Consider the following 20,657-nt stretch of genomic DNA (forward strand, 5'->3'; position numbering starts at 1 on the left):
ACCTGGCCCCCCTTCATCACCCTGTGCCATGCTGCTTTTGCCCCCTTCACACTCTGCCATGTTGCTTTTGACCCTTTTCACACTCTGCCATGCTGTCCCCCCTTCTTCACTCCGTGCGATGCTGCTACCCCCCTCTTCTTCATCACCACACTGTGCCTTTCTCTCTCTCCCCCTCTTCTTCATCACCAAACTGTGCCTTTTTCTCTCCCCCTCTTCTTCATCACCAAACTGTGCCTTTCTTTCTTTCTCTCTCCCTTCTCATCACACACAAAAAAAAAAAAAAGACATACATATTAAAAAAGTAAAGTTAACAATAAAAAAAAGTAAAAGAAAAACAACCCCGTCGGCAGTGAGAGTCCGGGCCGGGCCCCCTGGCATGCCCGGGTAAATACCCGCCCCTCCCTCTTGGCGGCCCTGAAGAGCAGCACTGAGAGGAGAATCCTGTTCTTAGTGACCCCCAACACAGTTACTTTGAATATAACAACATTGATCAGAATGTAGTACATCTCCTATCCTACATAGAGGGATAACCGCTAATGTCGGCTCTAATTGAACCTCCCATGTTGTTTTACAAGTACTTGTCAACAGCCAATAACAACTAGATATGAGAAGAACAGTTTTGTACACATTCCGTATTGGATGACATGTATTGCTGGAATCCCCCACATGTTGCAATTTTATGCAGTGATCATGAGGCCAGAAGCCGAAATAAAGGGTTCTTTACCCCCAGGTTGGGTACTCAGGCTGTCATTATAAATGGTACCTACAAAGTAAAGCATATGTTAGAGACAGCCTAATGCTATATCTCTATAAAGACTATGTAGAATTGTGTCTACCAACCCATATGTTCAGTCCTCAGGACCCTGACCACAGTTGGCAGGAGGTGTCTGGGAGGATGAATGAAGACAAGAAGTCAGCCTACTCAATGGTGACCTATGCCAGTCAACTTAGTAACAGAAAATAGTTACAATTATACAATAATAATAGTAAGTTATTATACATTTTATTTTTTTGCAATACATATCCATTGGCGAAGTAGAAAGGTAAAATAAAAAAAGAAGGGTTGGGTAGGGGATTAAGAGACATGTCACCATGATTTAAAGTCACATTGGAAGTCTTTGTTCTCCTTTTCTGCAAATTGCCTTGTTTTCCAGGACAAGCTCACATTCCACTCCTGTCATTATCTATTTGTTCCCAACCTTTTTAAAATAAAAAAGGTTTAGGCATGAAGCATTGCTTGTGTCTCTGTCACATTGGAAATATTTATGGTTGCGCCAAGCATTCCATTAAATATGCTTTCCTTTGCTATTTAATGGGGTTAGTTTGGATTAGAGGAGTACTGTAAGTAAGGGGTTAGATCTGGAATCAATTTCCATTTACAGTTGAGCAGCAGCTATTGATGCTGGGCTCACAGCTCAATAAAAGATCTAAAGATATAGACTTCATGTTTTTCTTTCAATATAAGCAGCATAATCAGTCTCAAATGTTTTTGCAAAGACACGAGTATTGACATTTTTTATTTAATAACTGTCTTTTAAGTTTACAGTTATCAGCAGCTTGCAATGTTCCAATGATTTTCTTTTTCTTTCTCAGAATCATGCTGACCATCGCAAAGGATATTTATAGGGCATGTTCATTATACCAAGTAACCATCTGTTTAGCATTTCATATGGGAATCCCTTCATTATTAAGTTGTACACTGCACAGAATTTACACTTTTATGGCAATATTATTGAACACAACAATCATTTATACTCCACTAAACCACAAAGCTTTCAGATTGCATAATACAGTTAACTTTTTAGACATGCACTTTAATAATAGGGAGGAATTTACTGCATGAAGAGCCATTTAACAAATCAATCATTGCTCCAGGTGCCCAATTAATTGAGGTTTTCCACTTTGGTTGTGGTATAGCAGCTCTGCTTTGTGCCATGGATCCATTTGTATCCATAGAGCATTTTCGTGTCATATCCATGACCGACAAAGATAAATAGCTCTGATAGATAGTTAGGTCTTTGTGCAATACGAAAAAGGTGGCTTGAAAGATAAACAGGGCCGGCGATACTACTAGGCGCACCTAGGCAGTTTAGAACCACAGAGAGAAATAAATCGCACCAGGAAGATCCTCTATTCTCCGGGAGTTTGAACAAATATATTTAAATATCTTTTATCATAAAGTCAATCTACCTAGAGAAGGTGCACCCACACAAGATATGGAATATTCGAACTAACAAAGAACAAGCTTGTTTTGTGGGACACTCACAAGGATAAGAGGAAAATAAAACTTAATTTTATTGATATACATTAAAAATATATATTAGTATCACAACCTTTAATGTTATTTAGAATAGTGAAATATTAAAACATGTGAATTAAATAAATGTCCAGAGATAATATACTCTGTTAAAACCAGCAGAAGAACTGCCGGAACGTGCCGTCCCTCTACTATATTCCAATATATGTACAGTTGTAAGTACAAGTAATACTGAAAGTTTAGACTGCATGCAATTTATGGAGCAAGGGTTAATACCCTATATCCATTTAATAGCGTGAGGGTTAATGTCCTCAGTAAACAAAAGAAAACTCAGTGGTCTAAATAACCAATGATGGTGGATGCATTAAAGGAGAAAATATATACTAACAAATATCGTGGGAGGAGTCACTGGAGGAAATGAACTCTAGTAGAACTCTCCGTTAATAGTTCAGCAGGACTATATCATATAGGTGTCTTACTCGATAAGTATATCGTCTTCCTCATTAAGGAGAGTACTGCAATAGGTTAAATACCTCAGTCTGCCGTCTATTATAATGGGACAGATATAAGGTATGAAGAGTATAATGTATGAGTCAAAACAGACTTGATGTAATGCCAGCAATATGGATATACCAAAACCAAGTTTCTCAATCAGAAAGAATTGGTTTAATATAGATATTGTAAATAATGTCAGAAAGGTCGCTGGACAGGACAAACTCTATCTGCTGTACATATTAATAGTACGTTGAAATTGTGTACTAAATATGCTTAACTCGATAAATGTAACAGTTTTGCCTCCTGAGAAAATGCTATCTAAAATAAATAACACTGTCTGACGCCTCCTAAAGTAGTGAAAGAGGTGTGGAGTATAGTAGCTGTGTTAATTAGACACAGTTGTTAAATGATAATAGCACCATGTCTCTACTATTACACAGGAAATACTATGCAAATGACCGTGGATCTGAACTGCACGCTTTGTCAGCGAGATAGTGAGATAAGATCCATCGGATTATGCCCCTTCACTAATATGCATCCCCAATTAAACCACGATCTGAGTAATATTATAATAAACTGGTAGAGGGACGGCGCGTGCTGAAGCCAACGCGCGTTTCACTAGACTAAGCTTTTTTAAGGCCCTGAAAAAGCTTAGTCTAGTGAAACGCGGTCATTTGCATAGTATTTCCTGTGTAATAGTGGAGACATGGTGCTATTATCATTTAACAACTGTGTCTAATTAACACAGCTACTATACTCCACACCTCTTTCACTACTTTAGGAGGCGTCAGACAGTGTTATTTATTTTAGATAGCATTTTATCAGGAGGCAAAACTGTTTGGTACCCTAGCCAACTACCCTCCCCATAGGTGCTGCTCCAAGGTAAGGAGTGGGAGTGGAGTAGCACCTATGGGGAGGGTATTTGGCTCGGTTACCAAACGGCACAGGCCGGCCCTGAAATTAAATTATTGTATTTAGTAAGAGTTGCAGAAATGAAGATAGAAAGCAATATATTAAAAAGCTTTCAAAGTTGAAAACACTTTTGTAGAAGGTAAATGAATTCTTCATCGATACTCTATTGTAGGTGGTTTCAGCTTAAAGGTGAACTAGTGTCAGCATTTAAATGTTAGTGAAATGTGTAATATTAATATAATAGAACTTGTTGTATTTTATTAAGGCCAAGTACATATTTGATTAGATTTGTATTATGACACACCTTATCTTCATTTTATTGACAAATTAATGTAGATGTTGGTGTCTAGAAATGGATGTAAAAAAGGATTAAATGAGATCCTTTATCCATAAACTTATTATCCAGAACATTTCTCCTGGAAAATAAATAATTGCTGCTGCTGTTAGTAATTTTGGTCATGTTATAATCACAGACATAAGCATCGGGATCATCATTTCCTTAGAAGTACTGTGAGGAGCACTGCTAACAAACTAATAGTAAATGTAATCTTAGGGGTACTGGTGGGAATGACAATGCTAATTGTGAAATGTAGTATAGTATACATTTTAGGCATAATGCTCTATAATTTGGAAAATGCCCTTATGTCTGGTAACAGATACAACTTCTGTATATATCTAGAGCTAACACCAATAGCTGACACTGTCAGCTGTGAGCTACTTGGGAACTGTGGGCCCCTAAACATTGCACCCCCAAGGTTATGCCCCTTGCAGAGAAAGTAAATCCTTAAAATTAAAATTTGAATGCTAGAGCTTCAAATCTGCTGTCATGTATGGTAAAACATTTACATTTCACAAACCCCTGTTAGAAACACTAGTGATAATCTAGGTTTGAATATGTGTTCTGAATGTTTGTGTTTAGTTCCAATTAGTGCACCATCAATGTACTTTGCTAAGGCTAAAAGTAACTTTTGCGTTGGCCTGACCTGTCTTTCACCTGTACTCAATAAAGCGACACTCTCCTCTTTTGTCACATGACCTATTGTGAAAGGGTTTAATCATGGAATAAACACGTTAGTGAAGACAAAACACACCATACAATCATCTTCCTAGGTTTTCCTATAATACTCCACCTTGGGACAGCCTCATGGTATCAATTTAGATGCTTTTGCATTAGGCAAAAAGTTACATTAGACAAGTAATATTTGGCCATTTGTTTTTTCTCATTAAACTGTGTAATTTGTCGGAAAATCAAAATGCTAATTAAAATTAGACTAAAAACAAGAACTGATGACTATAAAAAAAAAAGTAAATTAAATTATGCAATTAGATGCACATTTTCAATATTTCCTTTTTTATTTCTTAAGTATATTTATATTTTAGACATTTATATTCACATTTACAATTATTCTAAATAAAATAACTAAACATTAAGTGACAAGTATAATAGTGAGTTAGGAAATATAGTAATCTATCATGTAACTTAAAGCATACCACTATATTATTATAGACAATAGACAATTGTGACACATTTGTATGAGCTGCATATATTTGACAATTGTTTTAAAATATTCTTTGAATAAAATCAGAAACACTTTTGTCAGTTGCATGCAAAAATAACTGGTAATTATTCAATTTTAAGTTTATAGTAGAAAAAAAATCTACAGAAGTATTATTCTTATGATACATCCTTTATCTATTCTTTGTAATTATGGTATGACGCAACAACTTATAAAGTAAAGCATTTCTTTAAATATCTCTTACAAATATATATATATATATATATATATATATATATATATATATATTTTTTTTTTTTTTTTTTCTTTAGAGTTTGTCCTTTACATGACAGCTTTGAGAAGCATTGCTTGGGGGTATTCAGGACAGTGTTTCTCAATGGTCAACTTTTTTCACTTTTTCTGTAGTGTAGAGCAGGAGACTTTCTCTTAATCATTACCAGTTCCCTTTTGTCTCATATCAATAATGTTTCCCTAATCAATCACACAGCTTAACCTTTACTTTCCATTCCACTAAGAAAGAATTAGTGGAAATTGGCATTTTACAATATATGGTCCTGATTGGCTCTAGGAGATCAGATCACAAGACTGGCTCTAGGAGATCACATCACAAGACTGGCTCTAGGAGATCAGATCACAAGACTGGCTCTAGGAGATCAGATCACAAGACAGGCTCTAGGAGATCAGATCACAAGACAGGCTCTAGGAGATCAGATCACAAGACAGGCTCTAGGAGATCAGATCACAAGACAGGCTCTAGGAGATCAGATCACAAGACAGGCTCTAGGAGATCAGATCACAAGACAGGCTCTAGGAGATCAGATCACAAGACTGGCTCTAGGAGATCACTTCATGACTCCATCCATGGAGTGGGAGGAATTCATTGTGTGTTGGAGCCTCAAGTCATGAGCGATGTTATAGCACTAAAACATCACTGTGAGCAAAAATCAGCAATGTTTTAGCAATCTGGAAGCGCACACAGACGCACATCACGCAACTCTCTGACAGGACGTTGCACACAGTAGAATTCTCCCATTGACTCTTTAGCAAGTACATCATATTGCAGCAGCTTTGTCTCCAGAAGCGTTATATTGAAATCCTCTGGAATACTGGCTTTGTGTGAAGAGGAGTCCTGGGGAATACAGCTTTGATCATTTCACAATAGTTGAGGGTAATCTGGGCGATGGGGGGGGGGGGGGCGGGGGTGGGGGGTGTTGGACAATGCTTTTCAGTCTGTTTGTGTGTTTGTGTGTGAGATTATTTTTTGTGTTACTCTTGTTATAATGGACTCCGGTCTTAGAGACCCCTGTTAATTAAACTGGGACCACAGTAAATTGCTACTCTAGGATTTCCATTTTGTTAAGTAATTAGTCTGGTCCTTACAGCATAGGGGGTTGTGAAAAGCCCCAGAGTCTCTGAGAGGGGTACACACTGTTTTTTTATGCACCCACCACCATAGAGTCACCATTTCAGTGCTGATCAGTCCGGGGCTGGTTATTACGTTAGCCTATACATCGGCCACATTACCTGTGATTTAGGCAGCAGACCCACGAAATGAGAAGATTCCGTGGAAAAAGGAAGATGGTTTTGTGTAAATCGCTGGGTATACAGGTAGGGAGCAACTTTAACAACCCTTCACGCTCACAAGGGTTATCCCAGATGATTCCACAAGGGCATCTCCTCGGGCACAGGAAATTACCAGGTGGAAGTTGAATGTTATTATGGATTTTCCTGCACTTTTCCATCCCAGGTGTATGAACTGCATCAGTCGCTTGCTGTACACCTGCCTGAGTGAGTGCAAATCTCTTCCAGCATAGGTCTCTGCCACTGCAGACCCATGTGGAGAAAGAGACAGATTTTTCTTTAGTGTTTTGAATTTGCTGCTAAGGGGCATAACAAGTTGGCAGGCCTGGGTACCCTCGAGGCCTTCATTGGCTGCCCTGGAGCTGTCCACACCTGAATTATGTGATTAATTGGATACATGACTTGTGACCCATGCTATCTGGTGGAAAGAACCCCCTGCAGGAGCCTGTGAACAGAAGGACTTCTGGCACACTAGTGAGACCTCTGGAAGCCCTGTCCTCACTAACATGATCACACAAGAGTGCAGACTACGGCCTCTCGCAAGATCAGCACACTTATTTACTGAGATACTTGATGCTGATGTGAGCATACTGATCATCTAGCAAAAAGTTGTACTAGGAGATGAAGTATTTACAAACAACAATCATCATCATCATCATTTATTTATATAGCGCCACTAATTCCGCAGCGCTGTACAGAGAACTCACTCACATCAGTCCCTGCCCCATTAGAGCTTACAGTCTAAATATCCTAACACACACACACACACACACACACACACACACAGACATACAGACATAGAGAGAGAGAGACTAGGGTCAATTTGATAGCAGCCAGTTAACCTACTAGTATGTTAACTAAAAGATGCTCTCATTTGCATAACACTTAAATACACAAAATATTGATTGATTTTTATTTTATATTGAAAATTCTGATCTCTGAAACTAGTCTGATAATGTCACTGTGCTGTTTAAAGGGGTTGACCACTTTAAAGGTCAATTGAAATAACTTCCCTTCCCAATAATAATACTTTGGTGGAGATCTCCCAGACACCCATACCGTTCCCTACATTTAGTAGGGTCCTGGCACTTACATAGAGCTGGGACCTCACATTGGCTGCCTCTTGGCTTTCTATGTAGCAGGGGAGATCCAACAGAGTAGCATTAAGGTTTTCAATTAGTGGCATTATGAGTCATCTCTCCTGCTACAGAGGTGACTCGCAGAGAACATGGCTCTGTAAAATATAGAGAAGATATTATTAAACAAATGAATTTTGCCTAAAATCTGTGTATGATAGGGAACATATACATTATTGTCAATTGTAATAGTAAATGTCACTGTACTTAAAGGGATTTTCCAATTTAAAAATCAGTTTCACTACATGCCTTCTATAGAAGGTATGTACCAATTATAGTCTATAGTGGGAGTCTGTACCCTGGGTGCCCCACCAAAGTACTGTTATTAATAAAGCAAGTTTTGTTGTAGTATCAGTTTTTACAGGGAAAAATCCCAGCACAGTGAAATTTTAAATGACAGTTTCAAGTTTTGTAGCTTCCTCTGACTATACACATATTTTTGGAGAAATTAATTTGTTTAATAATTTATTCTCTAAAGGGTGACGTAGCAGAGGAATCTGTGTTTTTCAATTGATTGATTGGTTATAGTTTCAACTTTATATAAGTAATAACTCAGAGAGTGACATACAATTGTAAACTAATATTCAAAAATGATTAGAGATTTACATTATTGAGCAAGAGAGTTCTATAGAGAAATATTCCATAATGCTTTAGTTTATGCTGAAAAAATGACAATGCCAAATAAGCCACTGGAGAGAGTCCAGCAAAGCTAATAGTGGATTTCACCTCAAATTTACATTACAAAAGGATTTTGTCCCACTTTACATTAAACATATGTGATACTCTGGGATGCTGGAGTATGGCTTCTGTTCCATAATTATGCATGATTGTTCTGGGATGGGGGGGGGAAGAATCACCACTGAAAACTCCAGCTGCTTAAACAGTTTGATAGACTGAAGCTATTCTACCATCGGTGCCCCCAGCTGTGTTGCTTAGCAACATTTTAATTCAAGAAGAATCGAAGGAGATGCAGTCCCTGCGGAGAGGGAAACAGAAATAAGAGGGCCGTTGACAGATGATCTCAGTTGTTTCTTCTAATATACTGTGAAGATCACTGGCTCTTTTCATGAATGATAAATGGACTGTACACAGATCAATGGGTTCAGCAATAAACTCGATCTAGCCTCTATATCTAAGGCAAGCTGAGAGGCCCTAAAATTTACTCATTTGGATGATTTGGTGTTTGTTTTTTCAACAGTTTCTCAAGAGAAAATCGATCTGAACATTTGGCCATAACTTGGTCTTTCCTATTAATAGTCTTCCAAGTAGAGTGATTTTTATATCCCTACGGTCATGCTGCCTAGAGGTAGAGGGTACAGCAAGCGTTCGATGGCTGTGTCTCTCCAGCTACAAGTTGTACATTGTCCTGTCAGTTAACAAGTAGCTCTCTGGGACTGTAAGGATTTTCATGAAACTTAAACCTGCAGACAACGGGAGTGAGAATTCCTCTCACTCATGTCCATATAGCGATTAACCACTAGGGAGCCAGGCTAAAGACTGGAGTTGTCGGAGGAAGGTGGAACGAAAAGTATGAATGACTACAAGTTGTTTTATGGTTACTGTGTGATCAGGTTGTTTTTTTTGCTTCTGTACCTACAGCATTGATTTGTTGTATTGTAACCCTATAGTTCTACAAGAGCCTGTGATCAGAAAAGATGGTGCCAAATATGATGTCATCTACTGTAGAGCTAATTTATTCAAAACACTCTCACAGTATCACCTTATATATGTCAACCAACAGCACAAAGATTTATGAGATAAGCTGGAAAATGTTTGGATCCAGAATTTGTATTATAGGGTTCTGTAATGCCTTGATCTTCTTCTTAGCTTCTATCCACTGTTACTCAGGCACAAATGTTAACTCTGTAGGTTGACGCTGTCATATTTTTCAAACCTGTCACCATTCTACCTCCGATTCTGACTTACAGTGTGACTTTATCACCCCTTGTCATAAAGAAAAGAATCAGCATGCTAATTACAATGGTCATTTTATGACACGTTTCTGTGGGAGCTGTGCAGACCACCGTCACCTCCACAGCGTAGTTTATATAGCTTAGTGTTTTAACACTGTCAGACTCTGCTCTTAAGTGCAGTAGTTTAGGAGAAAATTATTTTGCATTCAAGTGGCAATAAACCGTAAAAGTAAGGACATTCATATTGATGGGAGTTTTTTTCACGATTTAGAAGCGCAATAAAAAATAATTGCAGTCTGAGCTATAAATATGAATTTAAATAATAAGTGTGTTTGGGAAAGATGGTGTCATAGAAGCTTGTAAAATAGATGTGAAAGAAAAATGATTTTGTAATAAAAGGAAAAATCATGTGACATTGGATATTAAAAAAGATTAATAAGATGGCTTAATAGATAGCTGTATTAATTAAAGTTGTGAGCATAATAAGTAATAAAAGTATTGATATTTTGTAATTTATCCATTCATCTATCCAGTCGCACACTTAGGAGGGTTTCCAGTTACCCAGAAACCCCCTGTGCTCTAATCACCATTACTTAACAAAATTAAGGTTGATTCACCTTTAAACCCCCCTACTGGCACTGTAGGTGCAGTGCAGCCTATTACATGGAGTGCACAGCCCTTCCTTCTAACGAGCCACAGCAGGACCCCTTCCAACACACCATTGGGTTGAGTTTCATCCAAATATGTCCATTTGTGGGCGGTGTTTGTGCTGAACAGGGGCGGGCTTTATTTGTTCTGCTTTGGGGATTGTAAACGTTGGGAGGTATGCATAGAGAAGGCAGCAAGTGACGACTTGGTTTATAGATTGCAGACCGCTTCCACATCTCCATGGGTAATTGAACTTGAATGATTCTCGTCTTTCCAATAGTGGTATGTTTGTATGTGTACCTCTCTCCCCCTGTCTCCATATATATGTCTTTATCCACCTCCCTTTGTGTGTGTGGTGCATATCTCTCCCCTCAGTGTATTATTGCCATTTGTGTGCCTCTCCCAATGTGAGTTTCTTTTTCCCCCCTGGTATTTGTGTGTCAGTGTCTCTGCACTGTGTGTGTGTTTATGCCTTTATCTCTCCCCATTTGTGTGAATGCCTGTCTTCTTTTGTCCTCTCATCCCATCTGTGCACCATATGCTTATGTCTCATATCTTTCTATCAATTTCATATCTATCTCATAATATCAATCTATTTCTAGTTTATCTTTCATGTCTCCACCTTCCACTGCCTCATTCCAACCATACCACACCACTGGCAGCTGCACAGAAATGTCAGTCACCAGTGGCTGCTGATATCCCTCCTCTCCTTCTTGTAAAGAGGGCGGGGTCTGATGATGCGATTTGCATCATCATAGCCAGTCTTCCCGCTGTGCAGTGATTGCAGAGTTGTGCAGTAGAGGGGTGGGCTCTGATGACATGAATCACATTGTTACAGTCTCAGTACTTGCCCTTTGAACGTCCCCTTCTGGCTCAATTGTTTGTGCCGAGTCATTCACTTACCTATTAAATGTTAAGTGTCACTAAATACTCCAGCCAATAGTATGCAGGGGGAGGGCGTATGACTGCCCTGTATGTTCTCCCCCCAGTCGCTGCTGGGGCTCTTTTGCTGTACAAATTCCCTCCTTTTGCGGTCAGCGACTAATACATATGATGCTATCACTGATTGCCGTTTTCAAAGTAACATGGCTCTTGGTCCCTTTGTGTGAGGATCCCTTGACCTGCTTTGTGTTGGCACGTCATTGTGAGCCAAGAAGGGCAGTTGTGACTCTAATGCCCGATTTAGCACCGGCCACATCGTAAAGGAGTATTTCCTAGGACCAGTGGTTAGTGCCGGACGGCCATACACTGTTTTGGTTCGGGTATTAGTTGGTAGCTAACGTGCAAATGCTTTCACCAGCACCATAATTTATGTTAATCAATAAACTGTGACCTTTTGCCAAAACTTAAATTTGTGTCAGTGTCTTTATTTATGATTTTAGTTTTAAGGGTTAACAGGTAGAATGGTTTGTGCAATGAAGAAAGGCATCAACAGTATGTAGTTTATGCATCTGCCTTACAGTAGCCATAACACCAGCTGCAATTGTTATTCTCCTCCCTTATTTATCAATTTTTCTCAGCACCTCATAAATTGTAAGCTCATGTGGCAGGGCCATCATTACCTTCCGTTGCATGTCATTGTATGTTATTTATTTGTATTATGATCCACTTGCTGGTACTACATTTTCTTAAAAACATCCTCAGCATCACTTGGGCATTTTTTTTCTTGGGGAAATTCTTAGAACCTGTACAACCCCTCACCACGCACACATGTGTAATATTTTGCTGAAGATTATTTTAACCAACAGATAACCTCAATATGTTTTTTGTTATTTATAGGCAAGTGAAAAAGCAAAGCTGAGGAGTATTCCAGTAAAGTAAGTAATTACTTTGAATTTCCCATGTAATAAAGGTTGTATGGCTAAGACTGGTTTATATGTGTTCCACTAAGCAACCTGTAAGTAGACTGAAGACAGACTAAAGCAGTCACATGGAACATTGTTGAACATTGCAAAATCCTCCTTGTTGACTTCTTAGCGAATGTTAAAATTCAATGCACTGAAAACAGAATCTGTAGTGAACCTGTGAACAGGTAGAAGTTTGTCATAGGGATTCATGTTCCACGTTGCTGCCCTATTTTGCCTTTTGTCGCAAAGTGCAAGTTTCCATGTTAAAATGTTCTATTTAAAAATACAATGCAATATATAATATTTACCAGTAAATATTTACTTCCTTCTGTGTTTTGTTATTGTTGTCTTTAATAATGAATGGAACTGTATGTTCTTAATTAAATTGTCTAATACAACTTTTTCATATTCACTGCTTATTGCATTGCTCCCAGTTACAGTAATGACATTAAATAACAGTACTTTGTATGTATTTTGTTTAAAAGCTGCACTACAACCTAGTACAAAGTGGTAGAGCAGATCGTATTCATACCGGGCACCAGGTGTGCAATAAGTTGGCACTTTACTTTGCCAACTTAAAATGTTGGTGGAGGTACTAGGTGGAAGTATGGCATTAATCAAGAGGGAGAAAGTTTCTTTTCATAAATTGACTTATCTTTTCTTAGCAATTAAGAAGTGATTTCATGCATTGCGTTTAGAGGTTCATGCAGTAATCTAATCATGGTTCAAAATAGCCTAGCAGGTAGTTTTGTGTTACACAAAACAAAAGGAATGAACATGACCTATAATGCAATGTTTGAGTTAATTTAGATGTACTTGCATTAAAGGAATTTCCTCCCCAATTTATTTACTTGATATGTTCTGTTCTGCTATGTACAGCCTTTTATCTTATATGTGCCATCTTCTCCTGTTCAGTTTGGTGAAACCAACTCCCCAGCTGAATTTTCTCACTTCTAAGTTCTTGGGCTGTCACATGAGAGTATTTTGCTGTCTATCAGGGGTCTTTTATATTTGATTAATAAAGGCAAAACATGGATTAATGTAGACAACGTTTGTTAAGCATTATTAAGCAATTAAAGTGCTGTACAACATATAGACAATACATCTTGTGTGCCCTATCGCTGTTATCATGCTTTGCTTTACTCTACTTAATCTGTCAGTCATTCAATAATCCATTTTGGTTCTGATCTACATAGCTTATGTGACGTACAATTAAAGAAACAGCGAAATCCCAAAATTCAGTCTGATGTAGATTCATTTTTATTTTATTTTTTTCAACAAATAAAAAGGGCAGATAACTAAAATATGTATTTGGTGTCCGTCACCTTGCTAAGCCTGTACACTTAGGGCCTGAATAATTAGGGAAAGTAAGGCAAAAAATAAGTAAATGTTCCCTAGAGCAAACCATGCTACAATGCAAGGGGTGCAAATTAGTTTATTCTTTTGCGCATAAGTTAAATACTGGCTGTTTTGTCATCTAACAGACAAATACTTGATAGCTTTATTTTTACACTGAAATTTAAAGTTGATCTAGGACATGCCCTCCCCCAACTATAAATCTGTCCCCACATTTAAATTTACCCCTTCAATACAACATGGTTTTTCCAAGATCTAAAGTTACTCCTTTTTTATGCTTTGCTCTATTTCATGACTCAGGCACTTAGAGTACATGCCCCGGGTGCTAAGCTAAGTGCCCTGAATCTAACTGTGATATACTTTGATTTTTTTCTGTTACTGCATAGAAAGAACCTTTTCACATAGGAACAAGGAGGTGTAGACATTTGCACAGCTTAGTGAAATCATAGGACGTCAAATGCAAAGGGACACACTGCACCCAATATCATCATCAACATTTATTTATATAGCGCCAGCAAATTCCGTAGCGCTTTACAATTGGGAACAAGCATTAATAAAACAATCCTGGGTAATACATAACGACAGAGAGGTAAGAGAACCCTGCTCGCAAGCTTACAATCAATGGGGACAATGGGAGTTTGAAACACAAGGGTACATCATATTGCACACTGGACCAGCTAGAATGCTAGAATATGATAAAGAGGGCCATGCATACAGACAAGGATTACACTACAGTAGCACTGCAGAAAGCACCAGTCATCTACTGTTTCCTGGATATGTCAGAGATATCTCCAGAGAACATACAGTACAGAAATAGTTTGTGTCAAGGTCATGAGTTTTTGGCTAGCTCAGCAATGGCATGTTGGGGAGGGGGTAAATTTGGGGCAAATGGGAGCCCCACATTATGTATTGGTATGTATAGAGGGACATGGTGAGTGGTAGCTGTTTTGTGAACTGCTTCGAAAAGCTGGTGAACTTGGCTGGGGACCTGTGTACTTTGTCTCTTAGAATCCTAGCATGCCCCTCTTTAGGGGCATCCCTAATAAAAAGAATTACTCTCCACAGAAACAATCTGCTTCTCCAGGCGTGTAAGGACTCATACGACCTATTGTATCTGGGGCTCTAACCCTTCCTTCCTTGTCACAACCTCAAATATCGTACTTAAACCCCCCTTTTAACCCAAATATGTTTACCTGCCCTTTAATATATTGTATTTGCTGTGCTTACACATCACATGGTGGCCAGGATTGAATCCTTTGGATGTTTGAAACACACACATTCATAATACATGCATCACAAAGCAGTATGTATGCAGAAATCTCAAGTAATGTACATTTGTAGCAAGTTATGCTTAAGTAGCTGTTTAATCATCGCATCATTACCAGCTTATGGTTAGCAGTGTTAAGTCAATATTAACATCACCGCAGCTGCTAATACATTCATACTGCCTCGGTATAGCAGGCTACATATTTATGCACAATTGGATTTAATAAATATTGCATTTTGTATTTCATTTTATCCCTGTAGTTAATCGGAATTAAATTTATAGATTACAGGTTAGGCAGCTCATCACATGCAATTTGTCTAAAGTCATTTCCCATATTAACATGTGTGAAAGCGTAATTCTCCAAATGCAAATGGCTTTGGCAAAAAGCCACACGCTAATATGTTGAGTTGAATGTAAGTGCCGCTGACAGCTGTTTCAATCGAGGGGAAGCCATAGAGGTCATTACTATAAAAATGTTCCAGTTACTTCTCATAGTGGGCCTGATTCATTAAGGAACGTAAATACCGACATGTGCCGTAGTTTGCATAAAATCTCTGCACATGCCCAGAACCGAACGATACGCCAGTGAACGCAGCAAAATCCAACTCGACTCTTGAGCGCAAAGGACCCTTATTACTGATAAGATTACAGGAACAGACATGGGAATGAGTCTATGCACGTAGTCAATGTACAGTAAGGACATATCAAGCTCAAGTGCACACAGCAGCGTCCGATTCAAGCTTTGGGCATCTCAAAAGTACGTGTTTTTCTGTTGTATCACTTGCACCAGCTACAGGTGGGGTGTAAGTGGCGATTATTAGTGATGACTGTCATGTATACATGCTATAACATGTGTTTGCAATCAGGAGCAACTGTAAAAATATATTTTACATACAGTAGACATTCATAATATCCTAATAAATGTATTTTATGGAGAAAAAATGTGAATAAATTGTTATTTTTATTAATGACTATATTATTAACAGGTGACATTAATAGAATTTGTTTCTCTGTGCGTTCTTTTGGGACTTTATATTCCACTTATGTATTGGACATATCCTGCAGTGCAGTGTCTGTTAGAGCAGAGCGCACCTAGACCACTATTCAAAAACAGACATATCTTGTTGAATACAGACGTGCGTATGTCCAATTAATGTGCGTTTTAAACAAAAGCGCAGTTTACGTTTGTTTTGTGTGTCTTAGTGAATCAGGCCCAGTATCTGTATGATAGCGTTACATCTAATTTAATGGTCAGACTAATAATTTTACTACATTAGTGCTAGGTATCTGGCTAACCTACAGGATCATCTTCATCATTGTTCATTTGTAAACTGCAACAAAACTCTGCAGTGCTGGACAGTTGGATTAACAAATCATGTACATGTAATCAAGTACATGCCACAATGGGCCCAGCCCAGGGGCAGATGCCCACCAGCCCCTGACTTTACTTGACAGTCAACTTTTGTGGATCTAAAATTCTGCTTCATTATTCACTAACAAGCAGATGATCACTCAGTGTTCTGTACAAGAACAGGTCCAATAAAAAGGCGGCTTTACAAAACAGAACACTGACTGACATATCTTTCCCAGGAGGTTCTGCAGCAGCTGTTATCTTTACTGCTCTGTTATGGATAAATAACCCCCTACCGTGGCCTAAATTATTGAGATCTACCAATTGCCCCCCTGCTACTCAGGTCTGGCCAAGTACAAGCTAAATTATTATGTTCACATCTGCTACGTACAAATTTTCATTCTAAACTATAATCTCCAAATGACAGATTGCAAAGCTGCACTGAATATAAGAACCATAAGAATGCAGCAATTTTTTTATGTTTATTAAGAATTACATACCATTTAATCACTTTAACCATCTGAAAGAAAGGAATGCACTGATTGCTGATGAAACAATTATAGCTTTCAGGAACGTTCACTTTTTATTATTAATATATATATATATATATATATTCGTTATATGTGGGAGCTGTCACTGAGCTAACTGAGGTGTTATTATTGGTTAGTAATAAAACAAGAAGGGGTATTAAAGATAGATAGAGAGGAAAGAGGGCATTCCACTGCCACGACTCCCCGCTGCTTTGACTCGTTCTCTCACTGTAGTGGCCGCGTCCCAGCTGCTGCCCTGACGGCAGGGACGTCACTTCTGGGTTGCATGTCTTGGCTGTTATCAGGGCAACAGCCAGGACAATTTCTCCTTCACCACCTGTCCCGGCTAAACTGACAGCTGGGCGTGCATATGCACACGTGAAATAATGAATCAGGCCCGGGAGGCTAATTTACTCTTTTGTGGCACACTATTTAAGACAGGGAGGGCTTAGCCTCCCTGCTGGTTATAGCCAGGGGCGCCAAGATGGGGGCAGGTACAAATTACCGGGGCCCAGCAGTCTAGTATTTTCTATTTAAAAAAAATTCTACCAGCAGGTAGTGCTAGAGCGCACCTGCGGATTGGAGGTGTGGGTAATGTTAAGGGGGAGGGAGGGAGCTGACAGCTGTCAGCAGCTCCCAGTCCCAGACAGTGTGTGACATCACACACTGTCCCAGCAGCAAGGAAGAGAAGTTCCTGCTCAACCTAGGTAAGTGAGCTGGACTGGGGTTGTGGAAGGTGTTATGATTTGTCTGCTGGGGGGCTTATGATGTGTCCAGCGGACATTAGGATGTGTCGGGGGGGGGGGGGGGGTTAGGATGTGCCTGAGGGGGGCTTAGGATGTGTCCAGGGGACGTTAGGATGTGTCTGGGGGTGTTTTAGGATGTGTCTGGGTGGGGTTATGATGTGTCTAGGTGGTTTATTATGTATTTAGGGGGGGGGGGCTTAGGATGTGTCTAGGAGGGGTTAGGATGTGTCTAGAGGGGGTTGTAATGTGGCGGTGGCGTAATGTTTCTGTGGGGGTGGAGTGATGTGTCTGGGGGGGTGTCGTGTTAAATGTTATGTTTTATTTTAATGTACGTCTTATATATTGCATGCTAAAAATTAAGAGTCGCTCAAAAACCCTTAAACATATATATATATATATATATATATATATATATATATATATATATATATATGTGTGTGTGTGTGTTTAAGGGTTTTTGAGCGCCTCTTAATTTTTATTGTGTGTTTGTCTTTGTATGGGGTTGCAGAACCCCTAGAGGCAGCTATTTCTCTTATACACTTACAATTGTGTTTCATTATCTGACCATTTCCAAACATATAGGTATCTGTGATTATTTTTAACACATATTTTGCTTGCTATATAATTATATACTGCGTGATCTGTGCTGTGTACTGTGTTCACTAATTATTTTCTATATTTCATGTCCCTATACATTTTCCAAACAGGTCCCAACATTCCAGGATTATTATTATTATTTTTAATTTTTATTTATAGGGCGCCACTAGGTGTCCGTATCGCCGTACAGGGACAAACGAAATTACAATACGAGGTGAGACAGCACAGTACAGTAAACAATAAGCACTGTAACTCGGTGAGCTCAAAGCACAGCTAGAGAGGGCGGGGGAGGGGAGAGGGGAAGGTCAGCATACGACGGAGCCCAAGAGGGAGGGCAGGGATGACAGGGAGACCCCCAGAGGGGAGAGGAGGGAGCGAGAGGGGACAGGGGGGCAAGAGGGTCCTCGAGGAGGAGGGTAAGGTAGCTGGAGAGCAGAGTTAAAAGTGGTGAAACAGGAGGAGAGATGCATACAAGAATCCAGTACCAGGTTGTGAAAGCTGCAATAACAGGTAGGTGAGAGCAACACCATTTTAATACACAATGGGGGGAATTCAATTGCCGGTGATGTGGCGCGTGGACATTTCTGACAAAATCTTCACCGCAAAGTGTCTCACAGACGTTCCAGAGACACTTTGTGGCTAACTAAATTCCCCCTGTAATGTCATGTGTTGGTCACGTCCCCATCACTATGTGACCACACCTCCTTCGACGGCACCAAACATCCCTTCTCCTACTATGTGTGAAGGGGGGCCCAGAAAGTTGCTGTACCGGGGACCCAAATTCCTCTTGGCAGCCTTGGTTATAGCATGAGTGTATTGCTCTGTTTGCTGACCTGCTGTGCTATGGATACCCTCCTATCCCTCGATTGTTTACCTGTTTTGACATTTTGGCTTGTATTTCCAGACTTTGTACGCCTATGCCCCTTGACCTCTGCCTGTTTCTGGATTTCCTTGTTTGCTGACTGTCTATGGACTTTCCTGCTCGCCACTGACCTACGACTTTTGGCCCGTCCCCAGTTCCTGCCTCCAGTTTTCCTACCCCCTGTGCTATGGCTAAATAAATAAGATTCTACAGACTAGAGTTTAAGTCCTGGGAGCATTCGAGTACCTCTGAATGATTCTAGTTCTACGGGAAAGGCAGCTGCTAAAAGTGAAGACCTCTTTAGCTCGGTTCTGAAAGTTAATCTATTAGCCGTGGTCCTTACATTGTAACCGGCCATAAAGGAAGTACTGGAGGACTCTGTTTCCATGGACTATAGCCAAGCAACTCTAGGTCCTGCCCAGGTCTTGACCCTATCTCAAGTGGTCCAGGAGCTGTCCAATCGTTTGCCTTTTCAAAAGGAGTTGGCCAAATCTTCACAAGCCACACTGGCGCCATCTGTGGAGCCCAAATGAAACCTTCCGGACTGCTTCTCTGGGGATCGCACCATATTCTGGAGTTTCAAGGAGAGATACACACTATATTTTCATCTACGACCTTGTTCCTCTGGTTCTGAGTAGCAGAGAGTGGGGATAATAATGTCCCTGCTTCAGGGAGAACCTCAGACCTGGCCTTTCGCTTGCCTCATGATAGCCCCACTCTACATACAGTGGATGCATAATTTAATGCATTGGGCCTTCTATATGATGACCCAGATCGGATGGCCTCTGCCTCTGAAATGACCCAGCTCTACGTAGTCAGTTCCGACTAGGATTTTCCATGCAGATCAAGGATTCTCTAGTGCAATATCTGTCCCACTCTTCTCTGGAAGGTTTGATGTAACTTTTCATTAAGATTGATAGGTGCATCAAAGAGAGGAAAGTGGAGAAAGAGGCACCATCTTCTTGCATATCTTCGGTCCTTTAATCTCCACCTGTGGAGAAGCTATTGAACCCATGCAGGTAGGGGCATACCATCTCTCTCTGGAAGAGAGGACCAGTAGACATATTTTGGGCCTTTGTCTATACTGTGGTAACAATGGCCATTTCCTCCATTCCTGTCCTAATAAGCCGGGAAAAGAACAGGCCTAGAGAACATGGAAGAGGTTTGTCTAGATCTACAGATCATAATTTTTCAAAATGCTCTTTTAGTCCCAGCTCTGATTTTTTGAAGGCCACAATTCCTTTGAGGCCATGAAGGCTGCATTCATCTCTGCACCCATCCTACGACATCATAATCTGGATCTACCCTTTGTAGTGAAGGTTGATGCTTCTGATGTTGGCGCTGGTGCCATATTATCTCAGAAAGACCCTTGTGACCACAAATTACATCCTTGTGCAGAAATTTTCTTCTGCCAAAGCTAACTATGACGAAGGCAATCATAAACTCCTGACTATATAATTGGCTTTCGAAGAAAGGCAACACTGGTTAGAAGGGACACTGCATATCATCTCTGTTATCACAGATCATAAGAATCTGTTATTCATTGAATCTTTTAAAAGTTTGAATTCTAGGCAGGCACATTGGGCTTTGTTCTTCACTCGCTTCAGGTTCATAATTTCCTATAGACCTGGTGCGAAGAAAA

At 39.7% G+C, this 20,657-nt stretch overlaps 1 protein-coding gene across 5 annotated transcripts in view; it reads left to right on the forward strand.

Annotated features, from left to right (window-relative positions):
* AFF2 (ALF transcription elongation factor 2) overlaps nt 1–20,657 on the forward strand; it is a 422,546-nt gene that overhangs the window by 307,384 nt on the left and 94,505 nt on the right. For all 5 annotated transcript variants that reach the window (XM_075187324.1, XM_075187326.1, XM_075187329.1 and 2 more), the window contains one exon: nt 12,239–12,276. In XM_075187324.1, coding sequence (XP_075043425.1) covers nt 12,239–12,276 — 38 coding nt within the window. The remainder of the gene's footprint in view (nt 1–12,238; nt 12,277–20,657) is intronic.

The sequence above is a fragment of the Mixophyes fleayi genome, chromosome 9, assembly GCF_038048845.1.
Source record: "Mixophyes fleayi isolate aMixFle1 chromosome 9, aMixFle1.hap1, whole genome shotgun sequence".
Lineage (NCBI taxonomy): Eukaryota > Metazoa > Chordata > Amphibia > Anura > Limnodynastidae > Mixophyes > Mixophyes fleayi.